The sequence below is a fragment of the Neodiprion virginianus genome, chromosome 2, assembly GCF_021901495.1.
Source record: "Neodiprion virginianus isolate iyNeoVirg1 chromosome 2, iyNeoVirg1.1, whole genome shotgun sequence".
Lineage (NCBI taxonomy): Eukaryota > Metazoa > Arthropoda > Insecta > Hymenoptera > Diprionidae > Neodiprion > Neodiprion virginianus.
In genome coordinates, this window is record NC_060878.1 from 1,323,596 (window position 1) to 1,338,193 (window position 14,598).

At 44.0% G+C, this 14,598-nt stretch overlaps 3 protein-coding genes across 4 annotated transcripts; 1 reads left to right on the plus strand and 2 right to left on the minus strand.

Moving 5' to 3' along the window:
* Nucleotides 1-1,978: 1,978 nt before the first annotated feature.
* LOC124298549 (alpha-tocopherol transfer protein-like) lies at nt 1,979-7,548 on the plus strand. Its single transcript, XM_046750715.1, has 7 exons — nt 1,979-2,100; nt 5,195-5,433; nt 5,549-5,708; nt 5,900-5,961; nt 6,057-6,250; nt 6,338-6,551; nt 6,643-7,548. Exons 2-7 carry the CDS (start codon nt 5,259-5,261, stop codon nt 6,843-6,845), a joined length of 1,008 nt encoding a protein of 335 aa, XP_046606671.1. The 5' UTR covers nt 1,979-2,100; nt 5,195-5,258; the 3' UTR covers nt 6,846-7,548.
* LOC124298542 (thymus-specific serine protease-like) lies at nt 7,218-11,164 on the minus strand. 2 transcript variants are annotated; one of them, XM_046750701.1, is made up of 11 exons: nt 11,129-11,164; nt 10,765-11,016; nt 10,392-10,576; nt 9,553-9,736; nt 9,432-9,480; nt 9,238-9,373; nt 9,093-9,159; nt 8,539-8,755; nt 8,336-8,468; nt 8,079-8,248; nt 7,218-7,925 (listed from the first exon to the last, which is right to left on the minus strand). In XM_046750701.1, exons 2-11 carry the CDS (start codon nt 10,966-10,968, stop codon nt 7,819-7,821), a joined length of 1,452 nt encoding a protein of 483 aa, XP_046606657.1. In that variant the 5' UTR covers nt 10,969-11,016; nt 11,129-11,164; the 3' UTR covers nt 7,218-7,818. The 2 variants fall into 2 exon arrangements, with proteins under 2 accessions (XP_046606657.1, XP_046606656.1); XM_046750700.1 differs by lacking the exon at nt 11,129-11,164 and adding an exon at nt 11,076-11,085.
* A 246-nt stretch (nt 11,165-11,410) lies between these two features.
* Nucleotides 11,411-14,584, minus strand: LOC124298539 (U2 small nuclear ribonucleoprotein auxiliary factor 35 kDa subunit-related protein 2). The gene is made up of 2 exons (XM_046750690.1): nt 14,004-14,584; nt 11,411-13,019 (listed from the first exon to the last, which is right to left on the minus strand). The coding sequence occupies exons 1-2, from the start codon at nt 14,253-14,255 to the stop codon at nt 11,670-11,672; spliced, it is 1,602 nt and encodes a 533-aa protein (XP_046606646.1). The 5' UTR covers nt 14,256-14,584; the 3' UTR covers nt 11,411-11,669.
* Nucleotides 14,585-14,598: the final 14 nt, after the last annotated feature.

Genomic DNA, 14,598 nt, shown 5'->3' on the forward strand with positions numbered 1-14,598 from the left:
GAAAAGGCTTTCGATCGCAGCTGTTCATCGCTTGTGACTTAACTGTGATCGATTACTTGATGCTTGATGATGATCAATGACGTTTTGTATAACAGACACAAACTGAAGGTTATAAGGTTCGAGTACACGTTTCAAAAGCAAAATCTGCGTGCCCAATTGAGCTTGCTGAATGATTTTATATCGAGATCGGAATGGGCAGCAGGACTTGATAATGAGAAACGATTTGACTAATTCATAAGAGTGCAGACTTTGTTTTGCATGCCAATTTCCCTCCTGTTTGCCTTGTCTACGCATGTTACTTAATTGTTACAACTAACGCGACGATCAGCAGTCTGCAGAAAACCTGACCGTGAATATAAAGACGTAGCAGAATGATTATTCAGTTACTCGCGCCTTGTGACGGAGCGAATTCCATTCGCGCATAGTATAATTACCCATCGAATTTATACCGAGGTGTCAATAAGGCCTTTTCTCAACGTACGTCTTTGCGTATACGCTCTCCGGTTATCAATGAGATCAAAATCGATCTGTATAACCGTAGATAATTCAGTATACGGCGTTTTGAGTTTCTAATTCTTATCTGATATACAAACCACCCTGTTGTCGGTTGTTTCATTCGATTTATTTTGGAGGGACAATTTGCGATCGAAGTGATTTCAAATCCTCTTGAAGGCTGCTTCGAAGCCACCTCATGGATTTCTGTATCGGGTTTGAACTCCCAAAACTTCTGATCGCGTTTAATTTAACTATAACCAGGATCATCCGATCTTGGCGTCGAGTAAAATGTGTTGGGAGATTTTAACGGTGCATCGGTCAACTTTCACCGTCATTTGACGCTGCTACTCCGTACCTCCATACTTAAATGATATGTCCATTCCAGTGTTATAATGATTAGGTAACCCGGACTAGAATATTGTTAGCGTAATAAAAAAGAAACCCATGATCCACATGCACGAGTTTATAATATCCACGTAACCGAGGATCCTATGTTCGTAAGATTCGTAATGTAGATACGTGGGCAAGTCCATATTGTGCGTGGCAGACAGGCTGATCTAACGCGTATATTACGCATGCAACGATTATGCTCCTCAAACTCGTAATCATTCGGCCTGTTTCCGCTCTTGCGACATTCGATACGAGGGTGGATTCTCCCACAGGTTTTTATTCGGACCAGACGTTGCTGCGATCTATTTTTTTTTTATTTTTTGTTTCAATTCTCTAATCATTACAGCTTTCCCAAATTTATTACAAGAAAATACGGAAACGTAAAACCGATTCTCGCTTCCGCATTGCAGTACGATTGTTATGTCAAGAGCAAAGCTGCGGAACGTGAAAATACCGAATGTTAGAAGTAAAAATAATGCACGAACGTTGATTTCGTATCAGTTGAAATCCAAACACGGTATCTCCGTAAAAAGAAATCTATACTACCTTGTTTAAAAACTCGGAATCAGGTGCCCGGATGAAGCCCCTTATTGGAGAACGGAAGTGACGCAGAGCTTGGACCAGTTTAACATCGACGCGAATCAAGTTGCCGCTACTTAGGCGTAAGATTATATTCTTGTTGCAGGAATTGCATTGAGTATTGAATTTTAGGTGTAAATCTCCGTGAAACGATAATAATTAATGCTTGCTTAGCTAAAACTTCGACGACCGGTTGAGTCAGCGTGTCAGAATTTATGTCAAAGATTTTCATAACAAGTATGTATTAGTATGCTTAAACCGACTGGTGGAAACGCGGTGAGCACAATGCTGCCCTAGGAGGCAAAGGCAGGTAATAAACCGGTAACACAAGTGTAAATGTTTACGTGCGAGGGTAACGGACGACGGGTAATAAGGAGAATACGTAATCGGTATGGCCAAGTGTCCGTAAATTACGACGGAGCTGAGCTTGTGTTGGCTAAGTCTCCAGTTGGAAGAGCGAATTACTACATATTTGCTCCCCGCACCGCGGATAGGAAGGCTTCACCAAAGCTGGGTAGGAAGAAAGAAAGGTGGCGAGTCCGGTAAATTATAAAAGGAGTCCAGCGTGCCCGCGAAAGAGGCAGTCGCTTCCTACTCGCTACGAAGTTCCTTCAAAGTCAAAGTGCGCGTTACGAGGTAGGTGAACACTGGGAGAAAAATATAGATAAGCACGTTCCATACTGGCATGTCTTGCATATCATAGTTTCACCTCCGGTATCATCTTCCACAATCGTTACTTGTTCATCGGTTCATTTTTTACAACCGTGAGTGTGATGTACCAGTACAGGGGGGTGTGATTTTTCAGTATTTGCTAATATTTTATCGCCACCTTCGGGATATCGTTATTTGGTACATAGAAGTAGTACGGCCAACGTGACGATACCGTATGACAGTTCAAATCTCGTGTGTGATATAGGATGTGCGTAAACTGCCTTTTTTTGCTTCACTTTTTCACTGTGATTCGCTCTAGTCGACATTTTATGGTCAGTGATGTTTTACTGACGGATTATGAACGTAGAAGATGAAACGTTTTGTCCTACATGAGAATTTCGAAAGGAAGAAAATTAATTGTCAGTATTTGTTTTATAAATATAAACGTGTTTCGAAGAAAATTTTGGTACCTTTCCCAAGACGGTCTTTTGCCTTTATTCATTAAGAATCGTGATTTTGTCCAACGATACAAACGATTTTCATCACAACCATATAGATCAAGAATAGAGGTCGATTCGTTTGATCCGAAAAAAGATTTTTGTTTCAAGTACGAAAAGAGTGTGATCAAAAGCTATTTAATACATCGAAGCAATTTAACCGCTTGATGTGAAACATTGTTAACATCAAGAGAGATGGGTTTGTTTGAGAAAACTAGTCGAATGTAAACAAGCCTGTAACTGCGTTTTATTTTTTTAAAGAAATCTTTTCTCTACACTCAAAGACATTCGCCCAGTTTCATCTTCGTGGATTTCTATTACGGAAACATGCAAATTCAACCACGGGCCGTTTAATGGGTTGCGTAATCGAGACCGGCTGTCTGCAGAATCGTGACTAAAGTACCGCAATACATGCATGAAGCGATACCATCCATGCGTATGAATAGCATACGATTCGAAGCCATTAATGTAGAGCTGATCGCACATCACAGCCTTTGGTACCTGACGGCAGTTTAATAAATTATTCACCGTTGTCGAATAATCGATGCTGCATGAACGTCATAGGGCGAAATCAATTCGCAATCGAATCACGAAACAATGCGACTATTTGAATTAAGACGATGTATCCTGCATCATAATGCGCCCACATTCTGCGTCAATCCGTGTGCATCGAATAACGATACCGATTGTTGACGTTCCGTCTAATCCACCACGGTCTTATCACACTTATAGAGTATCCCAGAGTATCCCTTCCGATTTTCTGTCCAATAAGGCCTTCATTACGCCTTCAAGGTGCCTAATTGATGTGACAAAGCGCATCAGAGGTGTAGCTTCCTTGAATCATGATTAATGATCGCGCTTAATTAATTCGTTCTTTATAAACGCTGCAATGAACTCGATCCTTGTCCGGAGAATGTGGGTCACGATTTTTTAAGTAGGGCATGTTACCTGCTTCCGCGTAGAAAGTATTAGAGACCGCAAGTTAGGGCTTCGGAATAGATTAACGCGTAACAATGATGTAATCCCACACGGCATCGTCGCCGTGAGCTTAGGGTGGTGGCCCAACAAGATGAGAGTAGCAAAATGCGGTTTAGTTAATGGCTCGGATTGTAATTAAGTTACGTTAAAGTTGATTTTTTGAACAAACGAAAAAAAACTCAATAGCATAGAAAATAGTTGAAGATTCAGGCGAAAGCTGGGACAGTATTATTGCATGATTGAGGAGACGGCCGATTGGATTGTTGCCGAAAAGGCAAGAGTCGCTCTCCGCTTTGAGATGATAATTTTCGAAGTTAGCGTCGAGAAATTTACATACGGGATCGGGTGCGTGCCTTCTTTGTCAGGTGTTGCGTGGTCCAGTCGAGTGTTTCATCATGCGGAAAGGGAAAGAAGGATAGAGAGAAAAATGAAAGAAAAAAAAAAAATACACGCCAAAACCTGTAGGTGCGGTTATGCATTTGTCGTCGGACGCGCACGTTAGAGTATATATGAGACGTGTGGAACGAACGTCTATAGCATAAGCGGTTGTATAATCCGGGAGAAAGTTGTTGCACAATTAGACAATCAACAGATATTATATCAGCCCAAGCGGTTACGGGATTATTCATATGTAGGTATATTTTACCCGCCGCAGTGCATATTACGTGAATAGTGCGTGCGTTTAAGGCTTGCTGAGCGTGTCTTCTTTCGAAAATACCACGAGGTACCCTAGACCATATGAATGAAGCACGTAACAGTTAATTTTTACACGCTATCATTGTTCTCGTACTTCGTTGACAGTCCACGCGTCGTTGCAGGATGCATTTTACTGTCGGAATTGCGCAATTATCCTGTAAAGATTACGTATGCAAGTGTAATTGGGTCGTATGTGACTTGCTGTTTTCGATTTCCTTTTTCTTGATGAAACCAGAATAAGTATTCGATTTTGACGCGCACGAGAACTTGAGACCCCTTTGTTGGTTGAATTGTAATTTTATATTCATATCCGTTACCGCGTTAGAAATTGAGAGAAGAAATTCTGGAGTGAAATTTCCGAGGCACTTGTCCTTTTTCATGGTATTGCATGCGCCATTTGGCATGAAATTTCCTTTGCATATAACCTTCGCGGACATTATGCATGAATTGCTCAGGGGATGTTACATGACTGTGACTGATGTAATATACTCAGCCTAGACCTTCTTGCATAGGTGATGGACTTTCATTTCCTAGTTAGTAATTCGCGTGTAAATCGTGCTCCGTACGTCATTAAAAATCGGCAAGCCCTGGTAGAGTAAAAGTCTCAGCAGGCCCGTTATCGAGACTTTTCGCCAAGTGTTTTCGTACCTGTCCTTGGGTCGTAAACTGGACTCTGTTAATACACATCGAGACTCGCCATGCACATGCCGCGGCATTCCCTTCGGGAAAGAGAAAGTCGACTCGTTCTGCGGTAAAACAGGACCTGATGCCCGCTTCAAAGTAGGTCTTTTGGGGCCAGTGCCTCTGCATTATATCGCAAATGCCACTTCCGTAGGCGTGCACAAATTGACTCAGCTCGCGGTCGATGAGACAGTAGTCTTAATATCAATGTTCCATTATACTTTCAGCCTGACAGCTAATCATCCAACTCCAAGCGCCGATATTCCAAAAGCACCGTCAAACTCCGGAACAATGGTGGTCGTCGAGTGGGTAACCCCTGAGGATGAGTACGTTTGCACCCTGTCTAGGGAAACGCAGGAGGTCGCGAAGCAGGAACTTCGGGAAGACAAGAACTCCAGGGACCAGGCACTGAGGCAGATCAGAGAATGGATCAAGCTTAATCCCAGGATCGAGAACTGTCGTCTTGGTAAGACAGCTTGTGGAATGTTTGTTGCGTTTGCTTATTTTTGTCCTACTGAATTTTTACGATAATCTGAACGATCACGTTATTCATTTCCCTCTTCGCATCTACCCTTTTACAGATAGTCAGTTTCTCTTGAAGTTCCTGAGGTGCAAAAAGTACAGCGTTCCCATGGCCCAGGAGGCCATCGAACGATACCTGTTGCTCAGACAAGTTTACCACCCGGCTTTCAACAATCTGGACATCATTGATCCAGTCCTCGAGGATCTCTTGGCACTTGGGTAGGTGGTCTGCGCGATTAGCGTCACTGCAATTTAATTCCAAAAGTTCGTTCCGTAATTGGTACCGAAGTAGCTTTTCCCATATTTCCAAATGTTCATTTTCAGACAGGGAAACGAATAGAAATTTTAGCTAATACTTGGCAATAACCGCTAATTTACCGACCAGACATTAAAATTAATTCACACTACAGGTACCTCTTTGCGGTTCCCGGTCGCGACAGGAAGGGACGTCGAGTGATCGTCGCGAGACCAGGTACGAATCAGTCTCTTCTTTTGTTTGTTGTTGAATCTGTTTAACCATGCTCGAGAAATCGTCTTATCCTGCTGGCCGTTTATTTTCCGACGCAGGGGTTTTCGACCCGTATAAATACAACAACGCTGACATGTGCCGCATCCACGCGATAACTTACGAGGCGCTAATGGAGGATGAGGAAAGTCAGGTGCGAGGCTTTGTGCATTTTGCCGATGGTGCCGGGGTCAGCTTTCCACACTTGACTCTGTTCACCCCCAAGGAAGCAGTCCGCATAGTTAAGAACGGCGAGGTACTGTTCGTTCCGACTTTTCTCTCTGCGTTCCTCTACCTCCGGGTGTAAGATTATAAGATTCAATAATTGTTTCCGATAACACAGCGTACGATTCCGATGCGGCACAAGGAGATAAATGCCATCAACATCCATTCATCCGTCAAGTTCGCTCTGGACTTTGGAATGTCGCTGATATCGGAGAAAATCAAGAAGCGTGTCAACATCTACACCAGCCTTAATGATGCTTCGAACAAAAAGATGGACACGAGTATCCTCCCGAAGGAGTACGGTGGCACCATGCCCATGAAGGAGATGATCGGTGAGGCCAATTTCTCCCGAGAGTTTCAATCTTAATTCAACATAGCGTTCGTTCGATTCTTCTAGAGTTGTATAATTTCATGACATTTCAGACCTATGGAGGAAGGAGCTCGTTGCCCTTCGACCCACACTCCTGAGTCACGACAAGATGAGGGTCCGTCTGGAAATGTTTTCCGAGAAGGCAAGGGAAGGTGCAGTGTCGGCCCTGAAGCAGGGCTTCGGTTGTGCCGCAGTTGGTTCTGGCGACTCGATACAAGGGATAACGGGGTCGTTCCGTAAGCTTGAAGTAGACTAGGGAAAGTACAATGTAGTTAGACTTACATCACACGAGTTATTATCATATTTTTTAAGTTTGTTGTTTTTCACGGATCACAATTGTATATCATTTGTATTGTACCTTATAACATTATATGAGATAGGAGGACATGCCTTAGCTTCGCCGCGTCGGGTCGACGCCAAAAATTGCTGCACATAATAGTAAATATAGTACGGGAGGACTTCGCTCACTGACGTAAAGGAAAGCAAAAGAAAGCCACGGCTTTCATAAAATCAAAAGATACACTCACGCTGTTGCACCGTAACATCTTAGACGATAACAATTGATTTTTCGTACATCATGACGAAGAACTAGCGGGTAAAATCGTTACTTTTTCGTTAGTTGGATTCACGAGTAGGGAAGGGCCAAATAGATCGTCGGAACATTGCATCGGTCGGTAAATTGGGAACGAACTTGACACTGTTGTGTTATAAGACGGTAATTACAGGTATGTTTATAACGTTGGCGTGATAGCAGTAGTGTTACGTACGTTCTTTTGGCTCTAGATATCATCGTTCTACCGTGGAATTATAATTAATGCTTATCGCAGCACACCGGACAAGCATTTGTACAGAAGTCTCGCTCCGTGAAGCGCGGTAAAATTAGGCTTAGAATTTAATACAACGACTTAATGTGTTTTTACATATGTTTTTAGATTTAATAAAAGATTTTTTTCTTCCAACGGTGTGTCTTTAAAACTTTCTTGACTCACCTACTTAATCGTCATGACTTATTATTATTTCACATTAATTCAGTGTTTCTTCTCCGACCACTAGAGGATGATCTTCTTTGTACTCAGTCGAACAGAAATTTATTACTCTTCAACTTCTTTCAACGTTTATTAAACTTTACATTCTTTTGCAATGTATAACAGAAAAATCAAATTGTAAGATGTATAACGATAAGCCGAAAAATCGTGCCAGGGAGTGCCGATAGAAAAGGAAGAAAGGGCTTAGGATAACCATTGGCCAACTAGTTCACGGACTCTGGCCTTGGCTGCGGTCATCTCTGCGGAGTCCGTTGAGAGGTCGCTGTAGAGATCTTGGCAGTGAGAGGTTCCTGTTCGATCAGATTAAGAATTAACTTTGCGGGTCGAGGTAGCGCAATGATATGAACAGCCACGTTTGTACATACATTGCACAATATTTTTTAAACATACAATTGCGAAACAGCAGCCCGCTCATGATCGTGAACCTGAACGCTTGCTCTTACCCATAACCAGAATTGCTGGTGACGACTCGTTCAGATCCTCGAGGACCGAGAGAGCGTGCCAAGGGTCGAGATCTCCGTTGGTAAATATAACGTTTGTCACCTCCGGTTTAAGCCCACCGTATACGATATTCGTCCTGGTGACGGCGGAGTCGAGGAGATACTCGTTGTAGCTGAAAATCGACACGGTAAACGTTTAAAGAGATCTGCCATTTTCGGTTCCAAGATAAGAATCAATCGAGTTACGTCGTCCGACTCACTAGTCACCGTAGAGGTCTTTGCAGAGTTCGGTGAAGAATTCAATCTGAAACAGGGTGCCAAAGACGGACTTGTCGGAGTTTGCCGTTTGGTAGTAGCCGTACTCGGTACATGTTTGGTAGTACCATGGCCGCACTGGAAATTGAAGACATGTTTAACTCAGGCTATCGCGTCTTTGCGCATACTGCAGTAATTATATACTGACTTGCACTGGTAGCTGCATAAGAGTTCCAGTCCTCGTTGATGTAGGCCTCAACCAAGCTCGCGTAGCTGGTGTCGACGCAGGTGGACCAGCTCGTCAAGTACGCCAAACGCTGGAGAGGCGAGCCTAGATACGTCGCCGTCATAACGTCGCACATCCTTCCGACGCTCGACTGCCCCGTGGAATCAACCGCGTCGTACTGAACGACTCCAGCGAAAACCTGCCGAATTTAAACGAGATCGCAACACATATGTTACGGGTATCTTATTAGGGATACAAGGACAGTTCTGGATACATATTCCCATACTGACGTTTATCAACACTTTGCCAAGATACAAACCTTTCTTTAAAACGTTCGAGGATGGGGTGCATTTGCACTCTAATTGATTTTATCTTCATTCCGATCATTTAGCTGTCCGACCTTATTCATCAGAGTGTGAATAACCCTCGCCCTGAAAGATTCTAGAAAAAGGTTTGTGTCTTGGCTAAGGGTTGGTAAATGTCAGCATGGGAATCTGTATCCAAAACTCTCGTTGTATTTGTTTCCAACTACTCACCCCGGCAAGCGTGTTCAACAGGGAAGCCACATCTTGCCAGGAAGACGTATCGATGTCGTTACAGAGGCTGCAAATTCGAAAGAGGAATAAGATGTAATATTTGAATTGGAAGGAAATAAAAAGCACGGCTTCGGTTGTCACCTACTTGAAAAATCTCTTCAGCGTCTCGGGACCGGTGCTGGTTTGCAGTAGCTCTTCCACGGCCAGGAAGGCGTCGTTTACATCTACAGAGCACTGACTACTGTACCTGGACAAAGCCACCGTGACAACCTCGTAGTATTCTGAAACAATTGTAAGGTAGATTGAGACGATCTGAAGTGGTCGAGTTGGAGAGCTTACCGTAAAAGTCAGCTTTCGCGAGAATGGGAGCGCTGCTGGCCAGAGCACCCTGTCAACAATGTCAAAGGGATGTTAATATTTATCGGTCAAATAAAAATGATAATTTTTTAGGCAGAGCAACCTTTATCAGATGAGGGTATTTTATTCGAGCCCAAGCTGCCATGTTTCCGGCGTATGAACCACCGAAAAGCACGACCGTACTGTTTTCAAGGTTTCTCTGTTTCTTCACGATCTCGATGAAGTAGGCCAGATCTGCTAGGGCCTGGTCCACGTTTAGGTACTGCAGATTCTCGGAGCTCGTGTTACTGCGGGAATGTACTTTAATTGCATATCCATTTTCAATTGCGGTTGAAATAATTTGGATCAAAATTGTGATTTTCATTAGGCATTAACAATTCATTGATAAATACAGATTCGTATCGCATCTATCACTGCATATGATACAAGTATACAATATGTATCTATAAAACAATCTGGGTTAAATCATTACGATCTCATTCTTGCAAGGGCCTCGTCTACGTTAAGCAACAAGATTGACACGATTAGATAACGCGGGTCGGTACCCGTAGTATAATTTTTTTTAATCAATCAAACTCAGCTTCGGATCATCGCATCAAGTGTCAGATCATGTGCGGCACATGACAGTCAAATCATATCCGTATTGCGATTCTGTAAATTGCATTAATTAAATCACGAGCTTGATGATAGCCTAATAATACGGAACTGCGACAGCGAAGCAATTTCATGGTCGAACATAAACAACACACCAATTACACCGAGGTCAACTTGCCTCATAATAATGCTGCTATTTTTCTGGGATATTAAGATAGAGAGAGACGGTGCTTATTTACCCTCTGAAATTCAGGCCAGATAAAAGTATGGTAATGATCAATGAGTGGAACAAAGTTCACAAGAAGTTCTCTTGAGCCAGTTAATCTCTTCAGCAGACGTTATACCTACTTGGTTGGATAACTTTCACCGTAGTATCGATGCTCCGTATAGTACATCATCGCACCATAAGTCGAAGCAAGATTGTACATCTGACCGGATCGCAGCCACCCTGGAGTGATTTCCCACTCTCCACCGATCATTATGAGGATTGGGGCATTCGATTCGGAAAGGAACTGATCATTCTCGTAGTATCTCTGCGAAAGAACCTCATTATTCGCGGCTTAGAGTCAATCGTAGTGAAGGAAAGGGTTCTAATAAGAAATGAGCGGCTTCCAAAAGGCTTTTCTAGTTGAACTGCATCGCTCAGGGTAGCAGAAGGGCCCCAATTCTATTTTTGAACTCTTTCCTCTGTGACAGTACGCAAAGAGTGTTCTTTAATCACCATGGACCACGTTCGATTATCACGGGGATTGAAGTGATCGACTGGCTGCTCTATCCACGCAATGCTTGGCGTCCCGGCGGATCTGGCAGCTGGAGGATCCGGCAGTCCTTCGAACCAGAAACTGCGGGACCCGAAGGCATCTCCAGAGTTAATTAGCAGCGCAGCTGTCGCCACGGAGAGCAGCCAAACCGCAGGGCGTCTCATTTTCTTGACTGGTCTGGCAGGATTAGGAAAATGAGTGTCCACCCTTCTCTATATTTACAGATCAAGTTTTGTATTAGAGATTGCAATTGATAGTGATAATTACATACCTGTTTCTGTACAACCGCGGAAAGATTAGTAAGAAGGGCGAACGATTACTTACCTCGACTAGAGTGACAGAATTACTGATAACTCCCAACGTTTCGCGATACAATATCTAGACATCTGATAGCACTTTTTTGGGGTAAGCTGAGAGGAGGGGAGGAAGTCAAGCGAATTACACTTAGACTCGCAGACTCGAATTTCTAGTGGGGATGCTGATAAAACAAGTCGCTAAAAACCCATTACTCTTCGGCGTAAATGAAACGGCTTTAGTGTATTCCAGTTTCTTCTGTGTGTTAATATTAAAGGGTTATATAGAAAGCTTTATTGCCTTGGTTATTCGTGTAATCAAAAAAATCTTTATTCCAAGTTTGCATGAGGATACAGTGTCAAAAAATTGGCATTTCACCGTGTCCTCGCAGCCGATTCTGCGGCACTTTCGTCACATTTAACAGTTTGGCCGAGCACCATTTGCATACGAAGCCATTCGTATGTACGTTTTATATCGATATAAAACCAACACGAAACTATACAAACTTTTCATTTGTAGAGTATAGCGGACAGCTTACAGTATCTTTTTCTTCCTTGATCAAGGTGCACGACTATCTGTGCGGCGTTTTGCTGCTCCTTTCGTTGCCCTCCGAGGCCGATACTTCGGTGGGCTGATCCTGACTCCAGGATCGACTTCGGCTACGCCTGGAAACTTTCCGTCGTCTTCGTCTGCTAATTCCAGAATCGGAGTAGCCCGATTCGCTCTCAGTGTCCATGGATTCGTAGTTCTTACCGTCCCATTTGGTCCTCTCAGTTCTCTTCGCGAAGTCCTTTTCTTTCGAGCGGTCTTTACGTTTCTCGGTGGTATCGCGACTCTTCCCATTCCTCTCGCATTCTTTTTCCGTCCTGTCTCCACGCGTCCTCTTCTTCTTACTCTGCTTTACCTGCGACTTCTCATCCCTCGGTCTCTTCCGTGGGCTTCTCAATCGCTTCTCCTCCGCCCTCGACGCTCTGGTTGGTGTCTCTCCCCCCGAGTCGGAGGAATCGGACCACCGCCAGTTCCGCGAGCTTTCTTCTCGCATCCAGCTCGAGCCTCTGGCCGATTCCTGATCAGGCCTCGAAGATCTGGCCGAGGCTGTTCTCTGGTCATGGTGACTGGATCCCCGCCTCGTCCTGGACCTCTGGGGGCTCTTGACGTCGTATTCGTCACGGGGGTTGCGGAAGGTATGCAGAAAGTTGCAGGACCTACCCTTGGGGCACTTCGGCATGCCGCAAATCGCGTTACGCCACGACTGGACATTCGCGAATTCGCAGTTGAGCTGCCGGCCCGCGTACCAGCGGCCCTTTAGGCTGCGCAGCGCCCTGGCCGCGTCCCGCTCTTCATAGTACTCGACGTACATGTTGCCTCGGAGATGGATCTCCGTGTTGCGACAACACTTGAGGGTCTTAATCCTGCCGAAGGTCTCCAGCTCCGGCACCACGTCGTTGTAGAATTCTCGGAAGTGGTGCCGCGTTTCGGAGCCCCCGAACTCGAGCGCGATGTCCGTGTCGTACTCGGCTGAGTTTTTCTCCAGCGAAAAATGCGAGTAAAATCCAGGAATGAGGAGCACCCTGGACAGCGCGAGTCGCTGGTGGTTCCGCGAACACGTGTCGCCGTACCGGCAGGCTCCAGTCTTCGAGAAAAACGGGCAGGGTTCCTTTCCAGGTTGCGAATTTGTCACTTCTCGAAGGACTTCCGGCGTAGATCTTCCTTCGTCGATGTATGCCTCGATATTGCGGTGAACCTCTTCCAACCTCTTGGATTCCTCTTCCTCTTTACGACGCGCTTCTTCCTTCTTCAAGCGCAATACCTCCTGCTTAGCCTCGTACTCTTTACGGATTCGCGTCTCCTGGTCCAGCTGCACCTGACGGGCTTTCGCCTTCCGCTCCTGCTGGATTCTCCACTCTTTTTGCGCTCGAAGCTGTAATTTGTAAATTTTAGAGTACGATTAGCGTGGTATGTCGCAGAAGCGATGGAAATAATCTCGTCAGGAAAATAATTCAAACTGCACTGACATTTGGAAAAAATTCTTTAGAAGTGCAATACAATCTATGAAATTTAATAATCTGATTTTTACATTCAGGGTTCTGTAAGGCCGCCTAATTTCATTGGTTTGTTTTTTCAGGTTATACGAAGTTGTGTAAAGGGTGCATATTTCGCAACTGATTGCGAGGATAAAACTTCTTAGATTGCGTCTCGCTTTAAACTTCGTGTGGGTAGAATTGATCAACTCACAATAAAATAGTTTTCGGGTTCGGATGTCCACATGATTATAATTATATTGTAATATTTCTAATCTCAAGATTCGAATATTTCTACGAGCTTCGTTAACTCCGAAGAGTCTTTCCACGTGTGCAACATTGCACGAGACTGAAATACTGATTAATCAACGAATCGACACGAAGATTTCACTGGGCTCCACATGAAACGCAAAAACTCGGCAATAGCTTCATCATAACTATTCATCGATTTTCACAATGATTTTTACTCGCCAGTTAACATAAATCTAGTAGCAAATAAAAGAGAAACAAATATTCCGATCTTCAAAATTTTTAATGATCGCAGGACGCGCCAATACAAAAAAAACTCGACGTGGCTGAAGTTAGTAACGTTATGATAATGATGAACGTTTCGAAAAATCGTTATTTCACATTGGCGGGAAAGTCTAAAATTCAGTAAATCATAAGAGGTAAAACGTATATTTATATTTTGAAAACTTAGCCAAACCTTTAAAGTCACTATAACTTGCAAAACCGTAATTTTTCTGCCCAATTTTTCATTACGTTAACGTTACTAACTTCAGCTTCATGAAACTCGGCCCTACGCTGAGAATGTAAATACTTGTGTAGGAAAAACAAAAAAAACTGTAGATGTTTGATTAAAAAGTGTAAGATAGATAATTTACCTCCTCCTCGAGCCACTCTCGTTCCCGAATCTCGTGTTCCCTGGCTTCCTCCTTGTCTCTGCGTTCCTCCTCGGCGCGCTGGAATTCTAGCCAGTTTAAATACTCGGAGGTCTCCTTTAGTTTAGCGTCAAGCCGTTCGGCGTCAGCGTCGCGAGCGCGAGCTTGGCTAGTCCGGATTCTTCTGCGCCGTTCCTTTTTCGCTTGGCGCCGCCAAGTCTTATGACTGAGCCTTTCGACGATCGCTGGTTCCATTATCCAGCATCGTGAGTAACTTGTGTCGTTTTCAACACGGGGCTGGCGGTACAAATTGATTCAATTATTCTCGCGAGACATCTCTCCGGCTTGACAGTTTCATCTAGCAGACTACACAACTGGCATGGAGGGCTAGATTTGTAACGGCGGCCATATTACTGCGCGGTAAATTAAATTCACTCACAATCAGTCTCACTCGAACGATTTTTACAACCGTATTCATTCACTAGTAACAGTTTTAAAAAATCAGAAACGCCTGGGCCGCGATATCAAAAGCTTTCATTTCTAACAAGCATGAACGAGCGCTAGATACTCAATCACCAATCAACGAAAATACCTAGTT

Coding starts and splice junctions, on each gene's coding strand:
- LOC124298549 (XM_046750715.1), top strand. CDS start 5,259: ATGGTGGTCGTCGAGTGGGTAACCCCTGAGGATGAGTACGTTTGCACC. Junction 5,962..6,056: donor AGTGATCGTCGCGAGACCAG/GTACGAATCAGT, acceptor TTTCCGACGCAG/GGGTTTTCGACCCGTATAAA. Junction 6,251..6,337: donor GCATAGTTAAGAACGGCGAG/GTACTGTTCGTT, acceptor CCGATAACACAG/CGTACGATTCCGATGCGGCA.
- LOC124298542 (XM_046750701.1), bottom strand. CDS start 10,968: ATGAGACGCCCTGCGGTTTGGCTGCTCTCCGTGGCGACAGCTGCGCTG. Junction 9,737..10,391: donor GGTGAAAGTTATCCAACCAA/GTAGGTATAACG, acceptor ACATTCCCGCAG/TAACACGAGCTCCGAGAATC. Junction 8,249..8,335: donor AAAGACCTCTACGGTGACTA/GTGAGTCGGACG, acceptor GTCGATTTTCAG/CTACAACGAGTATCTCCTCG.
- LOC124298539 (XM_046750690.1), bottom strand. CDS start 14,255: ATGGAACCAGCGATCGTCGAAAGGCTCAGTCATAAGACTTGGCGGCGC. Junction 13,020..14,003: donor GAGAGTGGCTCGAGGAGGAG/GTAAATTATCTA, acceptor TACAAATTACAG/CTTCGAGCGCAAAAAGAGTG.